The sequence below is a fragment of the Eleutherodactylus coqui genome, chromosome 5 (assembly GCF_035609145.1).
Source record: "Eleutherodactylus coqui strain aEleCoq1 chromosome 5, aEleCoq1.hap1, whole genome shotgun sequence".
Taxonomy (NCBI): Eukaryota; Metazoa; Chordata; class Amphibia; order Anura; family Eleutherodactylidae; genus Eleutherodactylus; species Eleutherodactylus coqui.
In genome coordinates, this window is record NC_089841.1 from 140,240,145 (window position 1) to 140,262,937 (window position 22,793).

At 42.3% G+C, this 22,793-nt stretch overlaps 1 protein-coding gene across 6 annotated transcripts in view; it reads right to left on the reverse strand.

Annotated features, from left to right (window-relative positions):
* The window catches only part of ATXN2 (ataxin 2), a 97,086-nt gene that overhangs the window by 48,349 nt on the left and 25,944 nt on the right, over positions 1–22,793 (reverse strand). For 4 of the 6 annotated variants that reach the window (XM_066603245.1, XM_066603244.1, XM_066603247.1 and 1 more), the window contains exons 3-10: positions 16,734–16,793; positions 12,174–12,245; positions 7,448–7,598; positions 6,341–6,486; positions 4,286–4,377; positions 2,861–3,058; positions 1,898–2,082; positions 1,300–1,509 (exon numbers count right to left, since the gene is read on the reverse strand). In XM_066603245.1, the coding sequence (XP_066459342.1) occupies positions 1,300–1,509; positions 1,898–2,082; positions 2,861–3,058; positions 4,286–4,377; positions 6,341–6,486; positions 7,448–7,598; positions 12,174–12,245; positions 16,734–16,793 (1,114 nt within the window). The remainder of the gene's footprint in view (positions 1–1,299; positions 1,510–1,897; positions 2,083–2,860; positions 3,059–4,285; positions 4,378–6,340; positions 6,487–7,447; positions 7,599–12,173; positions 12,246–16,733; positions 16,794–22,793) is intronic. The other 2 variants (XM_066603248.1, XM_066603250.1) reach the window with 2 other exon arrangements.

Sequence of the window (22,793 nt, forward strand, 5' to 3'; positions counted from 1 at the left end):
CGCTCAGAATTTAATGCAATTTTGACATTGCAATGAATGAATGAATTCCAAAATCCACAACGTGACTCTTCCACTGGATTTTTTCTGTTCTATAAGAAGGAGGTTTGTTAAAACCCCATTCCTTTACATGTACTGTAAAGCGCTGCTGCAGCTTTTTCGTGAAATCCGCATACGACATTCTGCAGAAATTCCGCAATGTGTGAACTCACCCTTAAGATTCTGCATTGTACAAAATAGTGCATTATTGTGAGATACACTTGCTAAGGTACAGACATACATGATACAAGACAATTTCACAACTGTAACACATGGTTAAGTATACCAATTGACCTGCATAAAAGTTAATAAAGCATGGTGATGCAGGGGTGGGGAGATATCATGCAAACATTTAAGCACAGAAAAAAGGGCTCCTTTTAAACTAGCTTTTGATATTTGGAACTATTAACCTAGAACTATAGTCATATCAAAATGTATGAGGTAGAACAGATAAGCAGCATAATGTATAGTTAATGACTAGAATGATCAGAACTGCATCAATTTTGTCTGGAACTAAAGCAAATATTTGCATTGAGACACATGGCCAACATACGCCACCATATGGATGTAAATTGGCATAAGTCAGAGGTATATGTCGGTCAATACTCCATGTGAACGGAGACTAATGCAGTTAGGATTCAGGTATAAAACAGTTTTCAATTACACAAATGGGGAAACAAAGTTTAGACTTGAAAAATACAGCGCATTACACAACCAATATCATACTTTGTATGAAAAACAATAAATAGTACATGGTTAGTGATTGGGGCAGCAAGTGGAAAAGCAGAACAGAGTGAAAAGTTTAACATGACATTCCATTATCCTACTCAGGAGAATTTGTGAGGTTAACCATCACTGTATTAAAAAAGAAAGTGAGTGGATAATTAGATTAGTATTCAATGCACAAAAGTTATTTTGCAGTAACTAATTAGGGAAACCTCAGAAGTAATGCCAACATTTCAGATATTTAGAAACGACCAACTCCTTAAGTCCTCAGTGATGCTGTCCGAGCAATGAATGCAAGCAACAAAATGACAAGCTGATCATGCTTTGCAGAATTCACTATGCACTAGTGTACATGGGTTTACTGCAGTCCAACTAAGCAATCTTAAGCCAATTATATAGATTACATTAGGAAGCTTGATCAGGGTTGCAGAACACTGAAGCTGTAGATGTGATTATTAAAGTCCTATGAAATCCATAAGCATGGTTGCAGGATGTGGAGGGGTTTTACAAAACAAACAAAAAACAGAGGCGTTGTACCTTCTGAAGACATGCGTTTAGGCATAGTAGAGACAGGAGCTGGAGAACCATGAGCAGAGGGGTGAGACGGGGGCCTGGATGGCCGCGAAGGGGGCCTGGAGGGCGGCCTTGTAGGGGTGGCTGCCCGAGGTGGAAGAGAGTTGGGACCTGACTGGTAGCGAGAAGGTGGGCGGGAGGAAGGAGATGGACAAGGCGATGGCCAGGGAACACCTGACAGAACAAATGAGATGAAGGAAAGTATAAAAAATAAAAATATGGGATGAAAAGGAGGGAAAAAAACAGGTCAACAGAAAAAGTAAAATAACAGAGGGAAAATGGTTTCTCGCAATAAACCTGTAGTTTTGGCAAATGAATTAAATATGGGAGTAATGCTGAGAATTTATATTTACTAAGTAAAAGGAAATTTTCTATTTCATACCTTAAGTAATGACAACAAATGAACTTCTCAAAATCTTAGGGAAATTACAACTTGGTACTATTTATATCACTAACTGTATCAGCAAAAATAGATTAAATGGCAATACAGAAGCATACATTTACCACTATTAATGGTATAGCTCGAGAATCATTAAATACAGACATCATTTCAGAAACTTGCCTCCATTAACTACTCTTTGATCAGCTCCAGAATTAGGGCTGAAGTCTGAAGAATGTGATCCAGTTCTTGAAGAAATCGGACCAGAACCAGATTGGCCCATTCTTGGCGAATTCTGTCTGACACTGTGGCTACTCCACGACATGCCATCTTTACTCCTCTGTCCCGGTGGAACATACTTATTTTCCCTTTACAGAACAAAAACAAATAGAAGACAAATCTTAGTGGCACTCTCTCAAGAACAAACAGATCCTTTTTTTTTCTCCTATTTTATGAAAACAACCTCTGTCCATACCCCCCATTAAGGTACATGAAAAATCAAGAGTCCTCCACTTAGGTCCCCTCTAATAAGCCACAATAGAAAGCTAATTTGCTCCTATTCTGGCAGACTGGGGCTGCTGCACTTGTTTTACAAGGATAGTCATTCATCTGAATGGGCACCGAGTAATGCTACATTTCCCATGAAGTCATGAAGTACAGCATTTCCCTGATAGAAAGACCTACCCTGATTATCAGGGAAGGCTTGAAATATAAGCGCCGTGCCACCCCCCACCCCAAAAAAGCCCTAGCTAGGCTATATGTGTAAAAAATAAAAAATAAAAAAATAAAAGCCTCACCTAGTTCCGGTCCTCACACTGCTCTCAGTCGCCAGTGCAGGCTGCCACATCCTCCGACAAGCCGACAGAGCAGTTCTTCCTGGAAGCGAGGGCTGAATACCCTGCCTCCAGGACGCGGCAGCCTGCAGCAGCGATGGAGGCCAGCGGTAGGTATTATTAGACACCATAATTTTTGCCACAAAAGAGGTAATATAAGACAGTGTTTTATTTTCGGGGAAACACTGTAGCTCAACCTGCTGTGACTCCCGCTGCAAAATCAGCAGTTTGCTGTGGGTGTTTACAGCAGTTCATCACTTTAGAGTCTGCATTCCCAAAGTGGTACTGAGATGACCAGTTTAACGAATCCTACCTAGTAGCCACAGAGTGTCCTTCTCTTTCACACACATTGCGCTGCACTGCAGTATATTTTTCTTCTTCAGACCGATCATCATTTTCCAAGGCAACACGGGCTTTATACTGGGAGCTTGACTCAATTTCTTCAGCTATTTGCGCAGCTCTTGCTTCTCTCTTTAAATACTCTTCTGAATTGTCCCTTTCCAAAGGAACGCTGTTGGGTGAAAAAGACTTTACAATCTTACACGTATTAAAAGGGTTGTCCTACTTCTAGTGAATTTACTGCAGGAAGCAGACAGCTCCGTACATTGTGCAGTGGCCCAGGTTGGTATTACAGACCTGTGCAACTGAAAGAACTCTGTCTGCAGTATAAGCCCGGACCACTGCACAATGTACAGAGCGAGCTAATCGTCTAATAGCTACTCAAGTCTTTAATGCCCTGTGTGTCATTTAATGGAAGCTTTCATGGTTAAAGTCAACTGTATATAAATCTGCCTAAGGCCGCCTGCAGAGACGAGCGCGTCCTCACCCGCGCGCCCGGTTCTTTCATGTGCCGGCTGCCGACGCATGCGCAGACCGGAGCCGGCGGCCGGGTGAGTGCGAGCCCTGCACAAAAATAGGACATGCCGCGGTTTGTTTGCCACGCGAGATTTCGCGCGGCCGTCTGCATAGGAGTGCGTATTGTAATGCACTCCTATGCAGGCTTTTAGTGGCGGGATTTCCGCCCGTGTGCAGGCGGCCTTACTCATGTGATGATCAGACGAGTAACCGATTATAACATTTCTAATGCACTTTTAAACAGACAAGGAACTCAAAAGTGCAGCAGCTATGTGGGAGTTAGAGGCAGTGGCTGCCACAGTAGCACTCATTCCCCAGCACCCACTAGGGTCAATTCTATAGAATGCCAAATAACTTCAATATACTTTTGGAGTGTAAGAAGGAACCTTAGTAGGAAAAACAAACCACATGCAGATGATCTCTTTTGTCAGATTCAAACCCAGAACTCTAGTGCTGACAGACAAGAACGCTAACCACTGAGCCACCAATGAGATCTAAGCACTGTACCCTATGATATGCGTGGTGTTTTCAGCCTCTCGAAGTAAACAATGAAGGTTCCCACTAATAACAGATGAAACCCAAGACTGGATATACAATACATAATGAAAAGTTATAACGTTTTTTGTAATGCCAAGCTAGAGAGTTGGAGCTGAGAAATATACCAACTCCTACTTCAAACAAAATATTAAGCCCAATTTTACCATTTTATACAGAAAATGTATTTCTAATTATTATACATCAGCCATTTACGAAGGAGTGGGAGTGTGGAAAAATGGAGGAGTCGGAAGTTTGGCTTTCTGACTCACAACACTGATAGGAGTAAACTATTTGTAGAAGCCGTAAAACCTCTTTAATTATGCAACTAGTCTGCTTTTTTACTTACGTGTAGGAGGATAAGCTGCTATCATAAGTCGATACAACACCATAATTTTCTTCATTGTATCTAAACATTTCATTGGGATCCCAACCATTAGACTAAACAGAAGAGAAAAAAAACAGATATAATAAAGTTGATGCAAAAGCATCTGTCCAATGACTGTTTAGTGATAGCTTGAAGTTAAGTTATTTGAACATACATTGCTATAATTACAGTAATGGCTTATTGATTGATACTTATTCCACAAATCCAAGAATAAAATGTAAGCCTAATGTACCGGACACAAACTGAGCATAACTGAAGCCCAAAACATTCAATATGGGGAACGGGAACAGTGCCATACGCGGTCTTTACCGGAAAAACGTATGGACTGTAGTGTGTACAACACTGCCGGGAGACGAATCGTTGTACGCAGATGCCCATATGCATGAGCCCTAACGCATTTAATTTACAAAAGAAGGTAACTGCATGCTGGCCATTCGTTTTACTTTCTCATTAGGTAATTATTGCTTAGTGCATCCATATATCCAAATGTCGGACTGACAGATGTCAGATAATTGGCATGTTCGAAATAGGGGGCATAACATGAAGTCTCCTGAAGGACTGGCTGTAGTGCAATGTCAATACAAAGAGTGGACACAGGAAGGCTCCAATACTCGCAGACCTCGCACAGGTCTATACAGAAGGAAAACACCATATGAAGAGCACCAAATTGTATGAATGGAGAACAGTTGTGTTTAGTGAGGAGTCCCAGTTCTGTCTGGGGCAAAGCGATATTCAACATATCAGTCAGCATTCTGGAGGAAGGAGACCCTCTGTGGTGATTTTAGAACACCACACAAGTCCAACCCCTGGGGTCATGGTTTGGGGGCCAAGCAGTTATGACAGCAGGACTGAGTTGATACTTGTTGAAGGTACAATAACTGCCCCCTTGTATGTGGTACACCCTGTTGTCTTAACATTGGACAGTGGTCATGAAGGATATCTTACAAAAAGGATAATGCCTGTCCTGATACTATAACCATCACAAGACATGCCCTGCAGGGTGTCACGGCCATGGCTTTAATAGAGCATGTCTTGGACGCCATATGTAGACGCATTACGTTGCATGGCCACACACCACAAATGTACAACAACTGACTGCACGAGTCATGCAAGCATGGAGAGACCCCAACAAGATATTCAAACACTTATGGAGTCAATGCCTGCAAGAATCCAAGAGTGTATAGGTGTTCATGGCAGGCACACTTATTACTGAAACCTGTGCCCAGCAGTATTTAAAAAAAAAAAAAAAAAAGTCAGATTCATTCCAGTTTGCCATTTATTCTGGGTATGACTCTGTACATAAACGATGTTTTATGAACTTCCATCAATTCTGGCTGTAACACTTTCAATTTCCAGCAATGTATCTCATTTCTGATTACTGAAGGATCTTGCTTCCACTTGCTTTACACTGTAGCTGTTTGTTCAGATGACATATGTATATGCTCTATCCCACCATAAGATTAATAAGACAGAACTTGGAGTAATTGTTACCAATGTAATAACCACAACATGGTTATAAACACACAAATGTAAAGATTGCATATGTGAATACGGCTATCTGCAGACGGCTGGGTCGGATCCCGCTGCGAGAATTCTCGCAGGGGAATGCTGACCAGTGCCCCTGCAGAGACCTGCGGCTCACCCGCTCCCAGCTTCTCGTCTCCTCTGCTATGTGCTGGCTGCCTCCCAGCCGGCACATGCGCAGAGCCAGTCCGGCCATCACTACTGATATTTCTGTGCGGGACGCGATTTGTTTTCCGCACGTGTTTTTAAGCGGACAAATCATAGCTGTGTGCATAGCATTGCTTTATCTAAGGCAATCCTATGCAAGCGGGCACAGGCGGAAATTCTGCGGGAAATCCCATCGTGGAATTTCCGCCCGTGTGGAGGGGGGCCTACCATGATTCAATTAGATTAAATCACTTTAACAAACAATAAAAGGAAATACATTTGTATACCATTACATGTATACTGGCACTGTATGCTAGTGCATCAATCACAGCAGGCTTTACTTACTACATCTGTATCTAAAGATTCCAGCTCCTCGCTATTAGCAGACAAATTGCTACTAATAATGCCATCGCCCCCATCCCACGGCTCCAGGTCCTTCTCCTTGTGCTCACCATTCACTTTAGAGGATATACCAGAGTCCGTGAATCCATCTAAAAAGACAAGCATTTTATATAAAAGCTACGATGACAGCTTCAGGGCCGTTCATCTGTACAACGGTGGGCACGATAATTTGCCCTTAACGTAATCAAGTGAAATTGGTCTTTGGCCACATCTACATCCGATGGATTTATTTTTGATTAAATAGAATGTACAGAAGTAAAGGGCAAGTTTATGGGGTTTACCGAAACCACATTCAAGCTCTCAGAGGGGAAAAAAAATCATGTGGAAAAGTTCAATCCATAGCATTTCCCATGTTGTGATTTCTTGACAATTTCAAATAATTGTATTGTAGGGCATAACATTAAAAAACTAAAATCCATATACTAAAAGGAGCACTCCGGCAAAAACAAAATTAATGGGGAGATTTCTCCCTGTTTTTTTTTTTTTTTAGTTTGTGTCATCAATCCCATGATGCACCAGCACAATCTCACATGCTACAGCTTGTACTATTTTCTACCTGCTGTGCGGGCAACATTACCTTCTGTATTTACCTAAATAAGCTACAGACCATAACTAAAAATAGTCAAGAGGATGAACTGTGATCCCCTCTATTATGATTGTGTGACAGAAGCCTACACTCACCAGCAGTAACTGATAGCAGTGATGTCTGTGTCCCCCTATGAAGAGCTTCTGTGGTAGGGCCCATGCAATATCAGAACTGAGATCACATAACTCATCTGATGAGGACTCCAGAATTTCAGATAGAAAGATACTAGCTGACATAAATACTAGGGGATAACATAATGACGAAGTAAAAAGGTCACTGGAGTGACCCTCTAAAGGCAAAACATTTTCAATGGTATCCTCAAGCAGTGTGTATGCGTGCAATTTGGTTTGTACACAAGTAATAGGGATGGCAGGGGAAGGCAAAAATTTTTTTTTTACTGCAAGAATTACATATGGTGACATGTTATTCGTAATATATATGTGTTTAAGCATGTTCACACGTACCTCTTTTTGCATAATTCACATCCATGTCTTTAAACTGCACCATTACAAAATCGGAAGCTTTGAATAAGATACTATCCACAATGTCTTCACGCTTTGGCCCCCCAGTAAAGTCTTTATTTTTCTTATGAGCTGCATCAAGTACTAAGTCGCACTGAAAAACATAAGACATATCAGTTAAAAATCTAGGATTACGCCTTGTAACCATAAATCTGAACAAAAAGATAAATTACTTCACAGAAGACAGGCATAGAGTCAGTCGCAGTTCAGACATGTATAAGCTTTTTAAATACCCAAAGATCCATACAACTAGAGATGAGCGAGCACCAAAATGCTCGAATGCTCGTTACTCGAGTCGAACTTTCAGTGATGCTCGAGAGTTCGTTTCGAGTAACGAACCCCATTGAAGTCAATGGGTGACTCGAGCATTTTTGTATATGACTGGTGATTTGCTAAGATTTTCACAAATGAAAACCTTAGCGGAGCACCAAAGTCATGTAAAAAACACAGAAATGGATAGGGCAGGCGAGGAGCAACATGCAGGGCTGCATTTCGGGGTCCGAGGTCTCACTATTAAGCCACAATAGAGGCAAGAGTGAGACCCCCACCCCCACCCCGCACTGTCAGCATAACGATCATTCTCCTCTGCCACAGCTGTGTCAGAGCAGAACGATGTTAGCCCATTGAATTCAATGGAGCCGGCAATACAGCCAGCTCCATTGAAAGCAATGGGCTGCCGGCGAGCGTGGGATGAATTTTCGGGAAGGGCTTGCTTAAAAATATAAGCCCTTACCTGAAAATCATCCTAAAATGTGTAAAAAGTAAATAAAAAAAAAATATGCTCACCTTGTCCCGGCAGAACGATGGTAGCCCATTGAATTCAATGGAGCCAGCCCAACAGCCGGCTCCATTGAAAGCAATGGGCTGCCGGCGATCGCACAATGAATTTTCGGGAAGGGCTTAAATATATAAGCCCTTCCCTGCAATTCATCCAGAAATGTGTAAAAAATAAATTATATATATATATAAATTATATATATATATAAATTATATATATATATATATATATATATATATATATATATATATATATATATATATATATATATATATATATATATATATATATATATATATATATATATATATATATATATTCACCTGGTCCCGGCAGACGGAGTTCAGCTGCGGCCAGCTGGCAGTTCCCCTGAAATGCTCTCTGTAGTATTCAGCAGCCGGGGATTTAAAATCCCCGCCTGCTGAATGAGCTGCCTCTGATTGGTCACAGCCTGACCAATCAGAGGCAGCACTCACTCACCTCACCCATTCATGAATTCATGAATGGGTGTAAGTGAGAGCTGCCTCCGATTGGTCAGGGATTTTAAATCCCCGACTGCTGAATACTACAGAGAGCATTTCAGGAGAACTGCCAGCTGGCCGTGGCTGAACTCCGTCTACCGGGACCAGGTGAGTGTGTGTGTCTATAATATATTATTTATATATATAATATATTTTTACACATTTCTGGATGAATTTCAGGTAAGGGCTTATATTTTTAAGCCCTTCCCGAAAATTTATCCCGCGCTAGCCGGTAGCCCATTGCTTTCAATGGAGCCGGCTGTATTGCCGGTTCCATTGAATTCAATGGTCAGTGCTCGTTTAATCGAGACGAGCACCGCGTGGTGCTCGTCTCGAGTAACGAGCATCTCAAGCACCCTAATACTCGAACGAGTATGCTCGCTCATCTCTACATACAACATTATAATAAGAGTCAGCTCAATAATAATACCAACACAAAAAACAACCAAAAATCAGCCTATAACTCCAATAAAACTGGTACAAAACAATCATAAATAACACAAAAAATACAAAGGTGATAGAAAATATCCACATATCCCAATTCACACGTTATCATAAAACTCTATATAGGAGTATTGATGTGGGTGCAACTTTCTTCAGTCCTCCAACCCCTTATCGCAGGGCGTACATTTACATCCCGAGTGTGTCGGGTTTATATGGAGTGGGATCACGTGGCGATCCTCCTCTATACAAGTCAGTTGCTGTCTGTGCAATACACCCACAACAGTCACGATAAGCACTACTGTTGATCGTTGCCCTTAACCCTCTAAGGGCTCATGTCCACGGGGAAAATAGGATTTAGAATCCGCAGCGGATTTCCTGCATGCGGATCCGCATCCCATAGGGATGCATTGACCACCCGCGGGTACATAAATACCCGCGGATCGTCAATAAAAGTGATTTTAAAAAAAATGGAGCATGAAAAAATCTGGACCATGCTCCATTTTCATGCGGGTCTCCCGCGGGGACGGCTCCCGCGGGCTTCTATTGAAGCCTATGGAAGCCGTCCGGATCCGCGGGAGACCTAAAATAGGAATTTAAAGCATTTACTCACCCGCAGCGGACCGCGAAGCTCTTCTCTTCCTCACGGCCACATCTCCCTTGCTTCGGCTCGGCGGATGTGCCCGGCGCATGCGCGCGGCACGTCGACGACGTGCCGCCGGCGTCAGGAATTCATCCGCCGGCCGAAAATGAAAATCCGGCCGTGAGGAAGAGCAGAGCTTCGTCGCCCGCGCCGGAAAGGTAAATGCTTTAAATTGCTATTTTCGGCGCTCATGTCCGCGGGGCAGGAGGGACCCGCTGCAGATTCTCCATGGAGAATCTGCAGCGGATCTGATTTTCCCCGTGGACATGAGGCCTAAATGTCGCTGTCAATTCAGATTGTTGTTCAAGATCCCAAATGGCCACCCGCAATCCTATCGCAGGATGCCATTTGTTTGCCATGGCAGCCAGAGGCCTTCTGAAGGCTGCCGTGCATAAATGCCTATGAAGGCGTTCCTTCATAGACTGTCTGACAAAATGCGATAGAATGTAATACCGTGGTATTATATTATACTGTATATACACAACACTAGCATTGCACTTTTACTCACGCCGAATTGAAGAAAAAAAAATAATAAAAAGCAATCAAAAAGTCACACTAACTCCAAAAGCTGGCAGAAAATATATACCGTAAATACTCGAGTATTAGCCGACCCGAGTATAAGCCGAGTTAATAAGTTTTACCACAAAAAAAACAAAGAAAAATGCAATACTCACCTCTCAGCTGGCGTCTGTCACCGGCGCGATGGTCTCCCAGGCGGTGCAGCAAGCTGCTTGAGAATTCTCCCTGCTGTCATCTCCCAGCTCAGCTTTGAAATTCCCTGCTGTCAGCGCTGTGTAAGTAAGAGCTGTGATTGGATCGAGCGTCAGCCAATCACTGCTGGCGCTCGATAAACCAATCACAGCCATTTCAGTGATGTCATCCACTGAATGGCTGTGAATGATCGAGCGCCGGCTCTCTTACCTACAAAGCGCTGACGGCGGGGGAATTCAAAGCTGAGCAGGGAGATGACAGCGGGGTGAATTCTTAAGCAGTTTGCTGCACCGCTGGGGAGACTATCGCGCCAGGAACACAGACGCCGGCTGGGAGGTGAGTATTGCGGGCTTTTTTTTTTTTTACCTCACTCGAGTATAACCCAAGAGGTGCTTTTTCAGCATTAATAAAATGTGCTGAAAAGCTAGGCTTATACTCCAGTATATACTTTTTTTTGGTATTACAGCAAAGTAAAATACAAATTTGGTATCATAGTAATCATACCGTCCCATGGAATAAAATGTTAAGAAAATTGTAGATCAATATATCAGTTAATTGATTTTGCTATTAGATTATAGACTAGAAAGATATAGCATCCTGCTTGTATGATTAGTGAAGGGGTTAAATGTAACCATTTCTATATACTGGTATGTGTATGTTACTGGGTAGGGCAGAGATAAGATAGTCCTCCAGACCCCCTCCCTTGCATTCCATCCTAATGAGAAAATGACGATTTCTTTGTATCTGAGAAGTCTGTTATGGTCACACCTTTAGGCTGGGTTCACACAGGGCGGATTTGCCACGAAAATTCCGCCCGGAATTTCACCGCGGCAAATCCGCCTGCAGCCACTAATCCCGGGATTAGCCAGCCATGTGGACGAGATTTCTCAAAAATCTCGTCCCCACACCTGGCGCTGTGGCGCAGATTCGCCGGCTGCAGAATGTACATTCCCCCCGCTGCGGCCGCGTTTTCTATGGGAGCGCCGGCCGCAGCGGAAAAGCGTGCAGCCAAGCTGCTTCAAAACCCAGGGCTAAGTGCCGCTGGTTTTGAAGCAGCGCTTTCCTGGCTGAAATCTCGGGGTTTTTCGCTGTGGCCAAACTGCGAAATTTCCGCCGGGCATACATCCCGTGTGACCCCAGCCTAAAGTTGTGAGCTTATGTTAAGCATTTCAGTTTTGGCCTATCATGTATTCTTATTAGTTTTGGAGGTATATTTCCTGTGATGTCACTTATGATATATAAACATGCACCTTTGAATACATTGAAAATCATTTGATACCGCAACAGGCTGGTGCGATTTGGATTCTCCTAATGGCCCATGCTTCTACACAAGATCTGAGATTGTCTTTTTGATAAACAAAGCAAATTCTCAACATAAATTTATACAATTTCTGCCGCAATGTGTATGCCGTAGAAACAGGATCCTTTTGGATCCTTTTAGATGGCAGAATTGCTTTCCCCCTTCTAGTCTACTTATTATGACCTAGCAAGATAGAAAATCCCCTTAAATCCTGTTAAAAATCCACTGGAAGGACAAAGTTGGGATAACCGTTTTTTATTGACAGGACTCCTTACCTTAGGACTATAGGTTTTAAAAACGCCTTCATACACACTACCATTTTTCACATGTACTTCACACTTTGAACCCTAAACAGGAAAGGAAGGGAAAAAAAGTGAACACTTAATACATAATTAAACTAATCTTATCTTTTGTAAACAGCATTTTTTCAGGAATAGTAGCAAGACAGGAGTCAAAAGATCACATGTCACAAGAAACTAACAAAATGTGTAATGGTCTTTATACGCGGTGTGAGCTGTCAGGGAAATGACGCCCCGTAGCTTGTCCCAGTGACGCTTGCTCTTGTGCTGTTACACAGGAGCGAGTATCATTGGTATCGCTCACAGTGCTGCTGGAATGGAGTGTTCTTCCCCCACCCACCTTCATTCACAGTAAAAGGCCCATTTAGACTGAATGAATTGTCGGGCAAACGATGCCCGAAACTCGTCCCCGCATACGCTTGAGCTAGTATCACTGGCTCTGACAGAGTGGCCAGCAGGGGGTTGCTGCAGGAGATTTCGCTTCTCGCACTCCCCCGCCCCTCTCCATTGAGTTAACATAGCGGTGGTTCAATACTGAATGGCTGCTATTTACACTTAGCGATTATCATTCAGCTCGTCGTCCATCATTTTTGCAGCTATGTTAAGTCAATGGAGAGCGGCGCTGTGAGCCAGCGATACCTGCTCCTGTGCAGCAGCATGGGAGCCAGTATGTGCGGGGACGAGTGTCCGGGCATAGTTTGCCTGACATTGGTCTTTTCTAAATGGGCCTTAAGGCCTCCCTTACACAGACTGTTTTAAATGAGATTAACATGGTGCTTTCAGCAGCACGCTAATCGTGGTATAACACTCCCATTGTTGTCAATGGGACAGCTCAGACAGCACTTCAGCACAGTGATTTTTGAGTGGTGTCCGTTCTATTTTTGAGCATTCAGTGCTCCTCAATGGTGAGGAGTGCTAAAGCCTGTTGTCGGACGTAGCGAAGCCGAAAACAAAAGTATAACATGCCAAAGCTCCGATTTAAATCTCGGCGCTTACCACAGCGCATGTGTGAGTTAGGCCTAAGCAGACAGTCGTTGCATGCATTTACATGGTATGATTATTGTTCGGATTCCCGTGCTCTTGCTATTACAGGGTTCATACAGTTTTGCTTTTTTTTTTAAATTTTTTATTTCTCATGACATTTCAAGGACAAAAATCTTGATTTTTCTCAATAACACTCGCAGAACTCGAAATACACAGCATTTAAACTAAATAAGCTTGCATGAAATGAACGATAAGCGAAAAAAAGTATTGTTTAACTGTATTTACACTGAAAAAAATTATTGAAATTCAAACATCCTAGCGATTTTTTGAACGCTAAAACTTCTGTCTAAATGCATCTTAATCTGAAGATAGATTTGGAGGGTGACTTTCTTACTTGTGAAGATGAAATAAAAAAAAAAAATTATAGTCAAAAGACTTGCGTTCATGTGTAACAATTAGGTTTCTTGTAATTTCAATCACGGAGGCGAACTTCACACGGGCCCATATCACGCTCACCAGAATGAATTTCCATGGATGCAAGGCGTTTTTATGTCAAAACAGCCCCGCATCACTTAGGGCAGGGGTCCCCAACTGCAGTCCTCAGGGACCCCCAACAGGTCATGTTTTCAGGATATCCTATAGTAAGAACACCTATGGCAATGTCTGAGGCACTGACAATAATTACATCACCTGGGCAATACTGAGGAAATCCTGAAGACCTGACCTGTTGGCGGTCCCTGAGGACTGGAGCTGGGGGAACACTGACTTAGGGGAAGGAGCGTTAGAGGGTTGTGGAGTTTCTCCCATGGTTTTCAATGGGAGACCCTGTAGCACGTTCACCTAGCACATGGCGCTGGCCCCATTGAAAGCAATGGGTGATGTGATGCAAAAGCACACAGAAAGATAGAACATGCTGCAATTTGTTTCCTGCATTGCGGTGCCATGCAGGAAAACATTAGTCAAGTGTATGAGCCCTACAAAAAAATGGGGTTCATATTTGAGATTTGTGCATCTCGCAACACATGAATCTTGCTTCTCTTGCACGTGTGAAGGAAGCTGTAGGCGATTGCTTGTCTCTGTTTGCACGAAGGGATAACAAGTCGACAAACAATTTAGAAGAATTAGTCCACTGTCTTTTTTTAATGTTTAATTAATACTTCCCCCTCTTTTCCCCTTGTATGCCTTTTAGTGAAGGCCTTTTGGTATGTTATTTATGGAATATAAGCATCATTCTATGTTACCCAGAATGTACAACAAGGGTTTAGCATTAATGGCCATAAAATTAAAGCTCTTCTTTAAAAATATATTATTAGTTCTTTTCTTTTTTTATCTAAAACATCCAAAGTGTTTTAATCATGTATGTAAAATAGTTGTTTTTGTAACATCCCAGCAGATGATTACTTCCACCCACCAGAGCACAATATTGCCACCATGTCTCCCTGCTGGAACACAAAATGACATCAGTTGTGGTGGATGGAACGCACGAGACTTTTCTAGTTCCAGCTGAAAGGCGTGTTGCTGGCACTGGAAATGCTTGTTTTACCAGCAGGACCGCTAACTAGAAACCTACATTTTTTTATTTGTATACATTTGGCTTGAGAGAGGTGCCGTATTGCAATTCCTCTAAAATGCAACATCTAGTGTTTCTCTGTGCATAAGTTGTGGTGACAATTGAAAGGTTATCTTTAATTCACCTAATTGGCTCTGGAATTGTGGACTAAAATGGGAAGACCCAGAGAAAGGATTTCAGAAGGCAGCGCAACTAGTTTATTGACAGTTAAAGCCCCACTACAGTGGAGATCAGATCTACTACAGGAATATTGCAAATTCATTTTCTTACGGCTACCCTGAGCACTCGGTCCTTTCTTCTCCCTGGCCCAATTTTCAGGACATCATAAAATATTTCACCAACAAAAGACAAGCAAACGCCTGCTTTATAATCACTGCACAAGTTTACATCAGACAATGATAGACAACTTGCTCAATGTAACGATTTTTACATGATAAATCACCGTATATTAAAGACTCTTGAAGGGCTATTCTCACCTTAGCTATTCACAGAAGAGATTAGAATAGCCTTGTCAGGGGTTACAGAATCCAGCAAGGCGGTGGCTACACCACGCAGCTTCCACAACTCCCATAGAAGTGAACAAGAGCTACAGAAACAGCATAACACAGTGAGCTATGGGCCGAATGCACATGGGTGGAAATTTCGCCGTTGCATGCTGCCATAGGATTGCATTTGTTTATGTGATCCTATACAGACGGCCGTGATTTTGGTTGCAGAAAACTCGTGGCATGTCCTATTTCAGTGAGAGCCTCGCAGAGAGAGGCTCACACTGCCACGTCATCGCTTGAATGACGGACCTGCAGTGCGCATCTGCGGCTGTGTGCACATCCACAGCGCAGAGTGAAGATGACGGACAGGTAAGGTGGAGGTCACTGCAGGGGCACAGGGTCGCATCCCACTGTGAAAATCTTGCAGTTGAAACCCGACCCGGCCGTATGTACTCGGCCATACGGTCTCCGTAACACAGGAGTTGTGAAAACGGCACAAAACTGCCCACTCTACTGTTTTTTCTAGGTGTTGCCTGTTGTAATCGGCCAGTCGATTTGGGGGAAGAAAAAAAATTTTTTTTTTAAGCAGATTTTTTGCTAAATAGGATCATCCTGAAAATTTCAGCTCTACTCTATCTATGCTTTCAGCAGAAAGCACAGGTGTGTTGACTCAGCACTGTTGCCTTGAAATGCTGGAGTTTAAGGTTTGAGTCTGACTTTGAACATGGGACCTCACTGCTGCACTACCCCCACCTCCAATGTTTAAAAGATGCCAAATTAGAGAATCCAATTTTTACTCCTACCAATTTTTACTCCTACCAATCTTAATGGAGATACTACTAATAATTCACAATTATTTTTTAAAATTGGGTTAGTTATTCCGGCCCGATTATTTCAATAATCACTCAACTATCGCAGTGTACAGGCACAATGATGTTGCAATGGCGTTAAAATAAAGACACACTTCAACCCTCAGGGCTTATTTACACAAGTGTATATCGGCTGGTGTTTTCATAGTCGGCCGGCATACACTTCCATCTAAGCAGTGTCCCCCCCCTTCACCAGCTCTCTGCCTCTTTTCTCCACTCCGGTGCTTGCAAGCTTTGAAATCCCCATCTATCAGGAGAATGGAAGTCCCATAAATCATCATTCCCCCAAGTGAGGCAGCTGGAAGAGCGTCCACATGTCTCTACATTTAAGCCTAATTGAATTAATGAAATAGGATAAAAAGCATAACAGGTGGAGGTCAAAGAGATGAGACGTCAACCTATGAGACATTTATGGATTATTCTGTAAATAATCAACAAATATCTGATATGGGAAAATGCATTTAACCAAATAGTAGCTGAATTGTATGCATCATGTCTGTAACGGGCAATGGTCTAGATAAGACATAGGGGATGGGGTGACGACTATGCAAGGCAAGCATCAGCTGGTAGTATTCCCGATTTCACAGATTAACAACAAGGAACAATCCATGCAGAAAGAACTTACCACAACTGAAGTAAGAATGTGGACCATTCGCATGTTTGCATAGATTCCATCAAAAGAAATCTGGAAGAAGAAAAACATTTTGCTGCTAGAAGGTGATACACGTAGATGTGTTCCTGAAAATATGGAGATTGGAGAAGTGCAAACCCTGTAGTGTTTATATATGAAGTTCTAATCTAGATATTCCAACTTGTTTGCCCTGTCAAACCAACCTGATCAGCTTCTACGACAAGTTAAGTTGTAGGCTGGACCGGGGAGGGTCATTGGATCTTGTATATCTGGCCTTTTCCAAAGTGTTTAATACTGCGCTGCATAAAAGGTTGCTATGTAAAATGCTTGATCTGGGTGAGAATGTGTATAAGTGGGTAAGTAACTGGCTCAATGATAGAAAGCAGAAGGTGGTTATTAATGGTACATACTCCAATTGGGTCACCGTTGCTAGTGGGGTACCACAGGGGCTGGTACTGGGCCCTATTCTTTTTAACATTTATTAAATGATCTGGTAGAAAGACAATGCAGTAAATCATCAATATTTGCAAAGGCTACAAAACTACACAAGGACAGAATGTGGTTGCAAGAGGATCTCGATAAACTGGGGGCTTGGGCAGAAGTGTGGCAAATGAGGTTTAACACTGATAAATATTTAAAGTTAAACCCCATTTACAAGCAACAATTATTGCTCAAAATTCTTTCAAACGATGGCTTTTGAGCGATAATGATTGCGAGTCAACGCTTTCATCTTAGGTTATCGCTCAAAAGCATTTGTTCGCGTGTAAATGGGGCTTTAATGGGAAACCACTGAGTAACACTGACATGGAAAAGGACTTCGAGATTTTAATTAATTAACAGAGCTTGAGCAGGCTCAAAAGGTGGGCAACTAAATTAATAGCTGGAATGGGCAGACAATACCCAGAAAGGTTATCAAAATTAGGGTTATTTTGTTTAAAGAAGAAAAAACAAACAAACAAAAAAAACTGTACACAGGTCCCCGAGGCTCGTTTACATGCAAATGAAGGTGATAAGCTGCTAATGGACATTAGCAGTTATGCAAAACAATCGCTCAAAACCTATCTTTTGAACAATTATCTTTGCGTGTAAATGGGTCTTTACAAGGGGGCATCCTCTATATCAAGAGGAAAGAAGGTTCTTACTGTAAGGACAGGAAGACTATGGAACTCTTTGCCCGAGAACGTGATGATGGCAAATTTAATAAAAAGTACAAGAGAGGCCTGGATGCCTTTTTGAAGCATTACAATATTACATCTTATAGTTGCTGGTTACTTCAGAAGGGTTGTTGATTCAAGGATTATTACAATTGCCAGACTTGGGGTCAGGAAGACATTTTTCTCCCCTTAAATGAGGAAACTTTGCTTTCTCATGGGAATTTCTGTCTTCCTCTGGATCAACATTTGGGGAGATAGACTAACCTAGACGGACGTGTCTCTTTCAGCCCAACATACTGTGTGACTATTCATTTCATTCTGCCCTAAAATGGTTCTGTCACCCCTAACAGGGCCGTTTTCGTAAATGCGTTTATTCCACACAACGCCACAATTCTCCATCACCGGGGAAGAAAAAGATTCAAAAATTGCCAACAAAAACCCAAAATCACTGAAATGAATCTTAAAATATGTCTTTTGTTATATTAAAATAGAAGGACTGAGCAGATCAATAGTAGACCAAAAAAAATGCACACTGCTAACTGACAATATTGTCACCAAGTGCAGCCATGTCCAGTTTAGACACACGAATCATCATTGAGAAAATGGTGAAAACTGAATTGTTCAGTTTAAATGCAGCCAACGACTGAACGAACAAGAATTGTGCGCTTCTCATTAGTCCTTCCAGTGCCGGCTGGTGCACTGACAACTCTGATCGCTCAGGAATATGAAACACTGAAAGAGGTCTAAACAGGGAGCGGGGACCAGCTCAGTCACACTTATGTGTAAAAGGGGCATTAGGCAAACAAACCCCCAGCCAAAAGGGGCAAACAAACACCTCAACTACACACACAATGGGAGTCACTGCATGCAAACAACCTCCTCCCTGCCCCCCAGTGAGTAGTTTTGTAGCAAAGTGAAAGCCCCCATCCAAGGTAGGGAAAGTTATGCACAGAGTGTAAACACACTAGTCAATGACCCTCTATGCATAAAAAAAATCTTTTAGATAATATCTGACTTAAGGCCCATTTACACGTAGCAATGAATGATAAAAAAAAAAAAAAGAATAAATATTCACTCAAACAGTTTGAGTGACAGTTTTGAGCGATCATCTTTGCATACCTCCAAGTAGCCAATTAGCTACTTAAAGGGGTTGTCCCGCAGCAGCAAGTGGGTCTATACACTTCTGCATGGCCATAATAATGCACTTTGTAATGTACATTGTGCATTAATTATGAGCCATACAGAAGTTATAAAAAGTTTTATACTTACCTGCTCCTGTTGCTAGCGTCCTCGTTCCCATGGAGCCGACTAATTTTCGCCCTCCGATGGCCAAATTAGCCGCGCTTGCGCAGTCCAGGTCTTCTCCTGTTCTCTATGGGGCTCCGTGTAGCTCCGCCCCGTCACGTGCCGATTCCAGCCAATCAGGAGGCTGGAATCGGCAATGGACCGCACAGAAGAGCTGCGGTCCACGGAGGAAGAGGATCCCGGCGGCCATCTTCACCGGTAAGTATAGAAGTCACCGGAGCGCGGGGATTAAGGTAAGCGCTCCGGTAAGCTTTCTTTAGGTCCCTGCATCGGGGTTGTCTCGCGCCGAACGGGGGGGGGGGGGGGTTTAAAAAAAAAACCCCCGTTTCGGCGCGGGACAACCCCTTTAAGAGTTAAGGCCCATTTAGACACAATTATCGCAAGCAAGCAGTCTTTTGAGCGATAATCGTTGCGTTTAACTGCACTTACATCATGTAGTTTTTGTTATCCAGTCGCTCATCATAGTCTTTCAGCGTGCTGAAAGACGACGATGAGCCTCATCAGGAATTCACAGCAGGATACAGCTGGCACTATTGTTTTAGCTGTATTCCGCTCCCTGATAGGTGGGGTGTGAAGAACAGAGCGGTCCAGCTCTGTTCTCCATACCCGGCACGGAGCGCTCGGCTGTCTAACAGCCGGCTGCCCCGTGCAGAAAACATCTGGATGCAGAAGACAAGCAGGGACATCCTGCTTGTCTTCTGCATCCTCTGCACAGAGCGCCCGGCTGTTATACAGCCTAGCGCTCCATGCAGAAAACAGATGGATGCAGAAGGCAAGTGGGGACACCCCCTTGTCTTCTGCATCCTCTGCTCCCAGCGCTCGGCTGTATAACAGCCGGGCACTCGTAGCGGAGAACAGCTGGATGCAGAGGACAAGTGGGGACACCCCGCTTGTCTTCTGCATCCTCCTCTGGCAGCGCACGGTGATTGCTCATCTTGAGCGATCATCTTGGGATGTAAATGACACAACAATTATCGTTCAAGAGTAGCTTGAGCGACATCTTAAGCTATAATCGTGACTAAATGGGCCTTTTATGCAGGCTAAGTGGGATACTGTGGCGATAGCTGGGAGAACAATGCAGCTGTTTTGGATATGCAAACAGCTGCATTGTTCTCGGCGCTTTCAGCTGGTGTCCCACTGAGAACTGCCAGCGGGATACCAGCTGAAAGAATGCCATCAGCAAGCAGCACTTGTCAAGCTCATCACCAATTTCTATATGGCTAGAAATGAGCGATGAACAAACAGTGCACGATGGCCGCGTGTTTAGACGCAACAATTATGGCTCTAAAGCAGTTGTGTTTATACAGAACGCAAAATGTTGCATAGAAGCGCTCATACATAGGAGTATAATAGTAAGTAGCGGTGTTAGACAACACAAGCTCCAATAAGCAAATCTGTTCAAGAACCAAAATTGTCAAAAAAGTGTGAATTTTATCAAGATCATCTAGCCAGATATAAATGCATTTAATTGTTAAAGGGAAAATAGACCATTGCCATCTACAAGCCCTAGAAATAAATGCAATCCAATGCATCTTTCCTAATAAGACTTGCTCTAAATAAATAAAGCTTGCCACGCAAAGTGGCCAAGTTCACCTAACTACGCTCGATGCGCATTTCCCTAGTCCCCTAAATTGGACTAGTTCATCTGGAGCCATATGTATAGTATACAAAGACGAAGCAAAGAGAATAAGTATAACAGCATGCCATTCAGCCCTGATGTCCGATTGACAGCAAGTCTGATAATGCCAACCCGGTGTAAAATGCTCATAGACTCGTCCCCCTTTGGCAGAGGCCTGGCGCTATTCCCCAATAGAGAACCAGTTGTCAGACTTAGCTCCATGCCTGCCCAACAGAAGGGAGCCACTACAAGTCAGAAGACCAGCAAGGCTAACAGACCACCTGTAATAGCCCTTGAAGGCAGAAGTTAAAGGGGTTGTCCCGCGCCGAAACAGTTTTTTTTTTGTTTTTTTTTTTTTAACCACCTATAGATGCATAAAAGTACTAGTCTTGGGAGAGTCATTCATTATGTGGTTTCCATATGGGGAATATGGGATTACAAATTAATATTTCTACAAATTTATTAGGGCGCATACTGAAAAAAAATATAGATCCATACTGCGCTTAATCATCTTAACACCAAGCCAGACACATTTCACAAAATCAAAATTAGTGGAGCTAGTTTTGGTGGACAACCCCTTCTTGCAACCCCCCACAGGGCAATTGGGAAGGGTGTGTGTGGTGGGGGGTGGGTGCTGATGGGTCCACATGGCAGCGCGGAGCCTACTGAAGGCTTCAATGGCTTGAAAGCCAACATCAAAAATTATAGACTGCAATTCTGAACTACTACTACAAGCAATCAAATGATCGCAAGTTCAGGTCCTCTATGGGGACTAAATAAAAGTGGGGGGGGGGGGGGGAGATTAAACAGATCATATAAAAAAAATTTTTTTGAAAACTTAAAAGGGACTAAATAAAAGTGGAAATAACCTTTACCATAATAAAAAACAAACAAGAAAAATGTGTGAAATACTCTCCTTTAGGGCTTATGACCACAGCCTGGTTTGAATTGGTGTACCCGCTAGGATGATCCGGAGTTCAAGCCGCCTATAGACTATTCATAGGCGCCTGCAGCTCAATTAAAGTATGCAGGTTTGAGAACAAGCAGTGGTTAAACCGAACACCACTGTGCAACAAAATTTTTTTTTTACATTTCTTAACAGAAAGTAATTGATGTTTCTGTAAAATTAAAACATGCTGATTCCACTGGTAAAACTGAATAGCAGCTAGTGCATCTCATTTTCAAGTTCAACCCCTTAAGTGACAAAGCATATTTTTTTTTATTTTAAAACATTTAACTCCTTTATTTATCCATCAACGTCGCTGCATAAGGGCTTGTTTTTTTGCGGGACGAGTTGTATTTTTCAATAGTACAATTTAATGTACCATATAATGTACTGAAAAACTTTTAAAAAGTTTTAAGTGGAGTAAAATGATCAAAAAAAAATAAACCCGAAATTGCGCCATCTTTCATGCGCCTTCTTTCTTCGGCCCACAAACTACAACAAAAATGACAATTTTATCCTATGGGCCAGTACAATTACTATGCTCACCTTGCGGGGTAAATAATCTATTACTTTAATATTGCTATGTCCGTAAAATTGCTATAAAACATGTGTTTTTGTTTTGGGAATTTAATTCTTTTAGTCTAACCAATGACTTGTAAAAACACAGTTCATTAATTCCAATTTATTGATGGATGATCTGCAGTGTTTAGGCCACGTGGAAACATACCCTATATGTTACATAAACCAAAATAGTTGCGCACTCACTTTTGTTATTTTTTTTTTTTATTATGCAAGGTTAATGGGTAGACTCCTGGATTAAATCGATAGGAAGGTTTCCAAAAAATATAATGGCAATCGGATTACATTATTCACCATAAATTTTTTTTTTTTTTAAAAACCTACATGGCAAAAAAAAAATATATATATATATATATAATTTTTTTTATTTATTTTTATTTTTTTTATTTATTTGAATTCAGTGCACTAAAGTCACTGTAAGCCGCGTATCTGCTTATCTGTTACAAAAATTG